Below are 10,360 nucleotides of genomic sequence, written 5' to 3' on the forward strand. Positions count from 1 at the left end.
GGCAGTCCATTTTTGTAGTGGAGACACTGACTCGTGTAGTGATACATGACATCATCTCAAAAGTGGTCCCTAAATTACTCAAAGGGTTCTGTTACCATGAATGAAACAGTCAGTTTGGCACCAAATGATTGTCAGTTTGTTATTAACAAAATATAAAAAGGATTTCATGTTTGACAGCTTTACAGACAGAGATTCAACAGTAACCTGTCAGGAGACCCCATGACCATGTTTGTGCATTTGAGCTTTTTCATCAAAAGATGAGACAATAAAGCTTCAAAAAATGTACCCCAACTCAAAAAGTCATGAGGATTTTTAATCAAATTTACCCACAGAGATGAAGCACATTTTTAGAAATGGATTCATGGGAAACCATGGGGGCAGCGGTCGGGCGGTCAACCTGTGATTGGAAGATTGCAGGTTCAGCTCCCGCCCTGATGACCCGAGCCTCGAAGTGTCCTTGGGCAAGACACTGAACCAAATTGCTCCTGGTGGTTATAGGATGGTGCCAGGGCTCGGCAGCGGAGCCGGCATCAGTGTGTGAATGTGTGTGAACGGGACTGTGACTGTAAAGCATTTTGGGCCTTTAAAGAAGCAAAGAGTTATGTAAGTATTTGCCCCTTCAGTGTGTTTTAGTCAGGAATGGAGGTGATAGAGGATCCAAATCCAGGAGAGCCGATACATGTCACCAGGTTTTTTCCATAAAGTACTGCTGTTCATTCTGAGGTGAGTGGGATCAGGTAGCAGGAAATTTGCCTAAACGGCTGTGTTAGATTGAATGCAAAATCTTTCTGACAGTGATAGAGAGGACCAAGAAACCTGATAAAGAAATCAGCATTACTCAAAGGTTACTATACACAAGGCACAAATCCTTACAATTTTGGAATAAATAAGTATTGACTTTGAAATGAATCACCATGAGGTAATTTAGTGAACTGAACCGTTTCTTAACCCTTAAGAACCCAGACACATTTTTCCGTAAATGAAAATCATGTGGGGTATACCACAGACCAAGTGGACCACAGAGAACATTTCAGATATTTTTCTGTCATAGTAATGTCATGATGGCTTCTTTTAGGTTAAATGTGTCTCAATCAGGAAGTTGGTTCTTTGAACTCTCCCATGGATGCATTTTAGTCCAGTCTTTCTGACTCTTAAGGTCATTAAAACTACTCTTCACTGAGTTAAGTGAGACTTTAAATCTGACAAGTACAACATCAAAGCCAGTGAAGGCTGTTCTCACTTTTAACAGTTCTGTAACATTAGGGAGAGGAGCACATCCATCATCCATGTAAAAGATAGGCAGGTGTAGGTGTAACTGTAATCCCATTTATTGGGCAGAGAAAGCTTAGAAGTAGTGTCACCCTCTTTTTTTCACATCGGTTCAGCAGCAGATTGCCAGCGGTGTAACTTTAAGTTGTTCTGCCCCCTCCCTTCCCCCTGTAGGGCTCAAAGCTTAGCTCAGACTGATTGTTGAATGCATATGTGTTTATGCTTTGACCATGAAGCCCCGAGGGGTGGGGGACGAGACAGAGAAAAATGTGCGCCTGTTCATGTAACGTTTCTGACATAAAGATCCGAGCATAAACATGTTGAAAAATGTCAAGATTCGTTTGCAGCTTTTGTCGTAAAAGCAGACTTAAGATGTATGAAAATAAACATAACTTAAAGGCTACGTGGAATATTCTGAATAAGGTCATAGGAAATAAGTCAGGATCAATAGAACTACCTCACTTCTTCCTTAAAGACAATGTGGTCATCAAAAAGCAAGAGGACATGGCAAATGAATTCAATTCATTTTTTGTAAATATAGGACCCAATTTAGCAGAAAATATTACATGCAATTTACAATCAAAAGATATTATTGAAAATAAAAATTGGATTTCCCATTCTATGTATTTATCTGATGTGACTGAAAATGACATTTTGACTACAGTATACAAACTAAAAAACAAGACCTCAAAGGACAGTGACGGGATTGACATGAAATTAATAAAAATGACCATAGATTGTGTTGTAAAACCACTACATCATATCTTTAATCTTTCACTTAAATTAGGAATTTTTCCTGAGAAGATGAAAATAGCTAAAGTTATTCCTTTTTTTAAAAATGGAGACAGACATACTTTTAATAATTACAGACCAGTATCATTACTTTCTCAATTTTCTAAAGTTTTAGAAAAGTTGTTTGTTAACAAACTAGACAGCTTTATTGAAAAAAATAAATTGTTAAGTGAGAATCAGTTTGGGTTTCGTTCTAATAGGTCTACAGATTTGGCTATAATGAAAATAGTTGAAGAAATTTCAACAGCAATCGACAAAAAGAAATACACAATAGGAGTTTTCATGGATTTAAAGAAGGCTTTTGACACCATAGATCATTCTATCTTGATTTCTAAATTATATGCATATGGGGTTAGAGGAATCGCCCTGAACTGGATCACCAGTTATTTAAAAAACAGACAACAATATGTACAGTTTGGAGGTAAGAAGTCTGATCTTATGAATATTATTTGTGGACTCCCACAAGGCTCAATTGTAGGACCTAAACTTTTTATTTTATATATAAATGATATCTGTGATATTTCTAAGTTGTTACAGTTTGTTTTATTTGCTGATGATACTAACTTTTTCTGTTCTGGGGATAATCTGAAAACCTTAGCTAAAAGTATTGAAATGGAAATGATAAAACTCAAAATGTGGTTTGACTACAATAAACTATCTTTGAATCTAACAAAAACAAAGTTTATGGTATTTGGTAATAAAAACAGAACAGAAGTGACTTTGTCCATTGACAATATAAAAATAGAACAGGTGTCTGAATTTAAATTTTTAGGGGTTATGTTGGACGACAAATTAACATGGAAATCTCATATATTTTATGTAAAAAATAAAGTAGCCAAGAGCCTTTTTGTTCTGAACAAATCTAAATATGTTTTACCATGTCATATTATGCACATGTTATATTGCTCTTTGGTTTTACCTTATTTCACATATTGTATTGAAGTGTGGGGAAATACATATGAAACTAATATAATGCCCTTAATTCTACTACAGAAGAGAGCTATTCGAATTATTCACAAAGCTAATTTTAGAGACCACACAAATGATCTTTTTATTAAGTCAGGCTTATTAAAACTTAAAAATTTAATTGAATTGCAGACCTTATTAGTTATGTTTAAAGCCAGAAACAGAGATTTACCAGAAGACCTACAAAAGCTTTTTATTTTTACCACAGGAGATGAAAATCATAGGAGAAAATATGATTTCAAACAACAGATTGCTCGAACAACATTAAAGCAAAAGTGTTTGTCTATAGCAGGGGTAAAAATGTGGAATTCCCAGGAGAATCAGTTAAAAAGTTGTCAAAATATTATTAAATTTAAACGCATGTATAAAGCTAAACAAATTAGTTTGTACAAACTTGACTGTTGAATGCAATTTTTGGAATGTATGTATTAAATGAATGGAATGTATTTACTGTGTAGTGGAACTGTACATTGTGAAATCTGAGCACAGGTGATGGTGTGAGAAATGTAAATGTAATGTTTAAAAGGGAGCAGATAATTATAAGAATTGTGTTCTTCAATTCTGCTCCCTTCCAATCATGAAAATGTTCAATATGTAAGACAAACATGTAAACATTTGAACATTAATTTTCATGAAAGGAACAAATAAATAAATAAATAAAAAAAAAATAATAAATAAGATGTCATGAATTCGATTTTTAACAGGACTGAAAACTAAGAGATATGTCTCATGAGTTATGCTCGCCCCCTTGTGGTTTTGAGTTTGTTGTGTTGATCTGGTATTTTGCTATTAAATCCACATTTAGGATTTGTTCAAGTCCTTCCCGCTCCTGGGTCTCCCTCTAAGAGGCGACATACCAGAGCTGTCCTAAATGCTGTCTTTTAGTGGGATGAGAAGTTCACATTACACCATTGGAGAATGTTTTTAATTATTCTGTAACCCAACGTGTGGTCTTTTGAGGTGAAGGACTCATGTTGTGGCATCCACCTATGAAGGTAAATATGTCCCAAAACGTACAAGCTGAAGTCGCACACACTTGTAAAACTCAATCTTCCTGACACAATCCAGTATTTTATCCGGGCTGGGGATCGGTACAGTGGGACCCAGACTTGGGCCCCCTTGTGGCTACATTGTTAGGCACTGGCGTAAAGGGTCTTCACCAAGGACCCACACTGGGATTAAGATTGAAATATATGGAGGGATATTTCTTTTCCCGTTTGTGTTACACTAGTCAAGTTTAGACATGTCTCCACATCAGAATTTATTCCTAGCCCTGGCATGTGCTCGGGGTGAGGGGATGCCCAGAACTCCTGGTAGGTGATCATCCACCTTAGAAGAACATAAAGATCCGTTCGAGGACAGGTGCTTTCTCACCTTTGCACAAACTGTTCTAGTGATGGAATTAAATATTTCACATGGGTTGGTCCGAATGCACAAGTATTGAACATTAGTTGTATTTCCATTATTTGAGCCAACAGGTATGTTTGTGGCATTTGGGTGAGTGTGTGGACAAGCCACGCCCCCCTTTGAATTGATATTACTTATAAACCTGACTGTAAAGTTGTAAACATCCAGCAATGTGTCCCTTCGTGCTGCTTCAGTATTCTACCCCCCTCTTCTTTAATCACCCTCCCAGCCCCCCACCCCCCCACATCCCTCTCTCTCCTCCCCTCCCTTTCTTTTCTTTTCTGTCCGGTCCAAAAAAATGGTTACAAATGTAAAAAAGATGAATGAAGTTTAGCCTAAATTACAAACGGGTTTATTCAAATATAAATGCAACACTTTTGTTATTGCTTCCATTTTTTATGGTATGAACTCAAAGATGTGAAACATTTTCAACATACACAAAATAACCAGTTCTCTGAAATATTGTTCACAAATCTGTCTAAATCTGTGATAGTGAGCACTTCTCCTTTGCTAAGACAATCCATCCCACCTCCCACCTCACAGGTGTGCCATATCAAGATGCTGATTAGACAGCATGATTCTTGCACAGGTGTGCCTTAGACTGGCCACAAGAAAAGGCCACTGTGAAATCTTCAGTTTTATCAGCCAGCACAACTTTGTTGTTTGAGGGAGCGTGCAATTGGCATGCTGATAGCATGAGTTCATACCATAAAAAATGGGAGCAATAACAAAAGTGTTGTGTTTATATTTTTGGTCAGTGTAGAAATCATTTAGCATAGATAGATAGATAGATAGATAGATAGATAGATAGATAGATAGATAGATAGATAGATAGATAGATAGATAGATAGATAGATAGATAGATAGATAGATAGATAGATAGATAGATAGATAGATAGATAGATAGATAGATAGATAGATCTATTCCTGACTAACTCACTGTTCTACCTTTGCCTTTTACAATATTTTGTTTCCAGAATTTACTACAACTATCAATACCTGCTTGTGTGCTGCTATTATGAATACGCGTATGAGTTTTCAACTTGTTTATAGACCGAAATCAAAGCGCAGATCAGAGGTGGATAGATGTAAAAGGCCGTTCCAACGGCCAACACTTACTGTACTACTTTGGTTCTGTTAATAAACCACTCAGCCAAGAGCAGAGGGTCCGTTGACCACCTATGTTATGTTAGGGGGTTGCAGAGACGGGAGGCAGGCAGTTCCGAAAACAAGGGGTTTATTTGGGTAACAGAAGGTGCTGGCGAGCAGGGAAACCAAAAAACCAACGAAAATGGTAACGTCTATGTTTCAGTATATTAATATTTGTGCAAGTATAACATGTATGTAAGAGTTTAATAGTATTTGTGGACAAGTATACTAATGTTCTCCTCCTGTTGTACCACAAAGATAATTTTATGCTGGTAAATGTATATGTTTTATTATTCTATTCAAAGCCAAATGTTTTTATAGTATGAAACATTAATTTAAAAACCTGTTTGTATGCAAAAAATGCATACAAACATGTAAAATGCACAGAAAAATATCAAGATCTTCACTGTGTCTTACATGTGAATGGTATTCACCTATGATCAAATACAGGTTTGAATATTTGAGTTTATTCTTGACAGCTATGGTTATGCACTGTAGGGGTGGGTAATACTGGGAATTTGGGTATTGATCCGATTCCAAGTAATTTCAGGGTCAATATTGTAAATACCAATACCGATTCAGATGCTTTTCTTTAAATGCTTGAAAATAGAACATTGTTGAAAATACACCATTTCACAAGTGTTTAGTAAAGAGTCTTCCAGCAAATAAAAAATGTTTGTTACCCTCGTTATAACAATCTCAACTAAACATGCATCACATCTAACACATGTACATTAGTAATGGCATAACACAATATTAATAAGAAGGAAACAGTACCTAGTGCAACATTTTTAAAAAGCAACAATACAACAAGGATAAACTAAAAAACGACACCACAAACATATATTTATTAATTAAAGGCAGTAATTAAATGACAAAGTCACTACTAAAAAAAGTATACAAAAGCAACACTAATGAATGACCTTGGGAGGATTTCAGGCAGGCAGCTCAGCAGTGTGTTTACCTGTTTACACCTCCCCATGGACGGTTCAGCCCAATTAACTCACCTGTTTCGTGACCTAATTAAAGGACCAGGTGTGTACTCTACACCTTCTGTCATCCATTTCCGCAAACGCTGCATTTGTCGCCTCTCCCTCCTCCCCGGCCTCCACCTGTGGGGTGAGTTTTATACCCCACCTTGCCTCTGGTGGTAGGTGGGCGCCTGTTTTTGGCAGCGGAGCGGCCACCAGTGTGTGAATGTGTGTGTGACTGGGTGAATGGGTCTGTGACTGTAAAGCGCTTTGTCTTTGTAGGTAGAAAAGCGCTATATAAGTATACGCCATTTACCCGAAGTTTACAATGGATATCCTGTTTTATTGTACTTGAACGTAGCCTTATACCAAACAAAAAAAAATTATGTTAAACTAAAAAAATAAAGGAAATAAAGCTTTTCTACTGCATGAATTGTCTGACTAAGTTAGAATCCCATTAGTTCTTCACCCCCCCCCCCCCGTGAACTGAGGTCAGGAGCCACTTGATGGTTTAAATACAAAAATGTAAAGAACAACAATAATCCTGCCATTAGTCCAAATATATGACTCTGACAAATGACAAAGGCTACAGAGGCGTAGGATCACGGCCTTCTGAGGACTGTTATGGTAAGCAACGAACCCGCAGGAGACTGGTATGGTAAGGTTGGTAATGGTGCTTTTGATTACTGTCGAGGAAATCAGACTAATGTTTTCTGGCACACATGGATTTACTCTGGGAACTCCAGTTTCCTCCCACATTCCAAAAACATGCTGAATATGTTAATTGGTGATTCTCCGCAAGATGTCGCCTTGGGGTGGGCGTGTCCCCTCTATAGATAGAACAACACCCCTAGCCAGTGATCCCCACCATCACCCAACAGTAGCTGTGTTGACTCCATTGACCCTGTGACCCTGAAAGAGATCTGGTTGGTTCATAGGATGGATAATTCCAGAGATCACACAAATCTCCCATGATGGAAATCTCCCTCAGCACAGCAGCGTGTGTTCAGTGATCTTTATTAATGTTTTTGAATGAAGACCCTTTGAACGATAAACAAACATAAAGAACTGTCGTGTGAAGACAGTAGTTTTATTGTACATAATAGCACAGTAAAAACAGGAAATAAAAAGTTCCACATTCAGTATGTTTTTGGACATCTCTGCTTGCTTTCACAAGGTGTCTTGATGTTTTGATCAACCCACAAATGCTTTAAATTAGCAATGAGACCATGAAACACATCATGTAAGTGCTGCAAAAACTGCAGCAGGAAAACTTGTACACATTCTTAAAGAATTAAAAGGCTCTTAAGAGATTAATAGTCTGAAAGATGTTCAGATGTCTCCCCTGCTGTTTGTCACTGGAGGTGCTGTGGGAATCTCCTCTGTGAAACAGGAGGTGCACGGGGTCGTGCCGTTCACAAACTGGCTGATGGTTTCCAGCTCTGGCGTCATGGTTGCTTCTGTGCCGTTGAAGCGGGGCTCAGGAGTGGTGGTGTCCCCGTCTCCGGAGGTGAGGGTTGTCATGGCTGCTGTAGTCATAGCCAGCGGGACAGTAGGCTCCTCTGTGGCGTCCTCTTCTTCCTCCGAAGACTCTTCGGAGGAAGAAGAACTCTCAGAAGACTTGGAGCCTTCGGACATCTTGTGCAAATCCAGCCTGTGGACTCGAGCCAGCTGTTCACGGGAGTGGTCTCTGTCAGGGATGTCAGCATCGTGGTACAGGCGGTGCTATTGGTGAAAAAACAGAGATTCTTCACATGTCTCTGCTTTGCCAAGCTGCTGCTCTCTTTGATGGCCGCCATGGTGTGTCATCCATCTACATCTAACCCTCTCCTCTTTTCCCTCCTCGCTCACACCAACCACCCTCACATCCTCCTTCCCTACATCCGTAAAGCTGCCCCTGGCACATTTTTTCCTCAAAGACTGTTGGAAAAAACGTTGTCTGCTTACATTTTACAGTTTTGAGTTTGATAACTAATTAAAAAATTGCAAATAGCATTTATGCTTTCCATCTTTTTAATTTTCGATATTCTTTTTCTTCAGAAATTATTTAATATTACTTCAATAGATTGTAACTTTCTTAAAAATCCACATTTATACCAAAGAAATAAACGTACTAAATAAAAACTAAATAGCTTTTGCATAAAACTAAAGGAACAAACTACAATAAATTAGAACGTGTGAAGAAAGTATTTTTCCGTTTTGCGGTGTCTCTGTGGTATTTGGGGCTCAGATTGTCAATGATGCGGTGAAAAAGTCCTGCCCGCTCCAACACAGCGGTGACGAAACCACAGACTGGGAAGGGGATTTTGGCAGAAACACAGCAGGTTCAGTGATGCGTCTGTGGACTTACCGGCTTAGCAGAAACCGTTGACAGAAGAATAATGACCAGGGCGGCTTTCAGAAGCTCCATCTGTCCGACTGAAGGAAGAAAGCCCCAAAAAAAAAAGTCATGAAAAGCAGGAGCCTACTAAATAATGAAAAAACGGTGAACAAAGCTTACCTGTTTTGTGTTCTCCTGCTGCCTCTCTGTTCTCCTTCTAATGCGTGGGGGGAACGCCCTGCTGCTGCTCAGGTTTGTGCTTCAGCGCAGGAACTGCTCAGACGCTGCAGACTGGAGCTCATATATGCAGCCCGGCTCGGCCATGGTGGCTGATTGTGTAAGGTTGGTTTCTTGTTGCTGAGGCGGGGAGGAGCGGGGGGGGCAGGTTTACCACTTAGGCTGGTCGTGTTGTTTGGAAATGTTTTGACTTTTGTTGTGCAATACATTGAGATGAATATTTTGATCATCAAAGATGAAGGGATGGTCTGGGCAATAAGTCTCCTCAGGGCACTTGTGCAGGAAATGTCACGTTTGTCATTCAAACTGCGTGGAACGGAATACTGATGATGATACAAATATGGAAAATATTTGTTTTTTAACTGGGTTTTATTGACTGATGATAATCTGGAAATAGTCAGTAACAGTCACTGAGAAACGTTTGGGGAAAATAAGTTAAGAATGACAAATAATAGAGAGTGATCAGGTGCTGCTATTACAGCTGATTGTGGTTGCAGATAAAATAAATGTAAAATGATGATATCAGTGTTTATCAGGGATACAACAAAACACCTCCTTTACAATTTGGTTCAAACCTTGATTGTTGGGTCTCTGCTTTGTTTCAGTTATGTTTATAAAACAGCAAAAATGAAAACTCAAATAAATATATGTTTTAAATTTGCTAATAAATGGTAAACAGCATATGCTTGTATAGCACCTTTCTACCTTCCGGAAAGGCCCAAAGCGTTTAACAGTCACAAACCCCTTCACCCACTGGTGGCGGCTCCGCTGCCAAACACTGGCACCAACCTTCCACCAGAGGCAAGGTAGGGTTCAGTGTCCTGCCCAAGGACACTTTGACACATGGGCAGGCAAGTAGGGAATCGAACCTGCAATCTTCAGATCTGAGGTCAACCACCCTACCACTGCACCACGGCCAAGTAACAATGGAAAATCACACTTTCCACACTATTTGGTTTTGTGGTGTAAACTGTGTTTTAACTGAGATCTGGTGCATCCATAGGGTTTAACTATTTATCTTATTTATTATGGCTTTGAGCATCCATGCGGATTCTTCTTAAAACAAACAATTAGAAAAAAAACAATTTGTGGAACACAAGGTTTTTCCTTTAATAAAAACTATTACAGCTACAATCATGTTAGTGGTAAACATGGTTTTTCAGGCTAAATGCCTTTCTCTTTACTTAAACCAGTGGACTATAGTAGTTAAATGCCCTGCAGAAATTGACAGCAATGAAAAAGAAAAAAA

At 38.7% G+C, this 10,360-nt stretch overlaps 1 protein-coding gene across 1 annotated transcript; it reads right to left on the reverse strand.

Moving 5' to 3' along the window:
• Positions 1 to 7,610: 7,610 nt before the first annotated feature.
• Positions 7,611 to 9,196, reverse strand: LOC144996325 (uncharacterized). The gene is made up of 3 exons (XM_078955719.1): positions 9,055 to 9,196; positions 8,905 to 8,972; positions 7,611 to 8,279 (listed from the first exon to the last, which is right to left on the reverse strand). Exons 2-3 carry the CDS (start codon positions 8,962 to 8,964, stop codon positions 7,887 to 7,889), a joined length of 453 nt encoding a protein of 150 aa, XP_078811845.1. The 5' UTR covers positions 8,965 to 8,972; positions 9,055 to 9,196; the 3' UTR covers positions 7,611 to 7,886.
• Positions 9,197 to 10,360: the final 1,164 nt, after the last annotated feature.

This window comes from Oryzias latipes, chromosome 12, assembly GCF_053564925.1.
Source record: "Oryzias latipes strain Hd-rR chromosome 12, Olatipes_Hd-rR_3.1".
NCBI classification, from domain to species: domain Eukaryota; kingdom Metazoa; phylum Chordata; class Actinopteri; order Beloniformes; family Adrianichthyidae; genus Oryzias; species Oryzias latipes.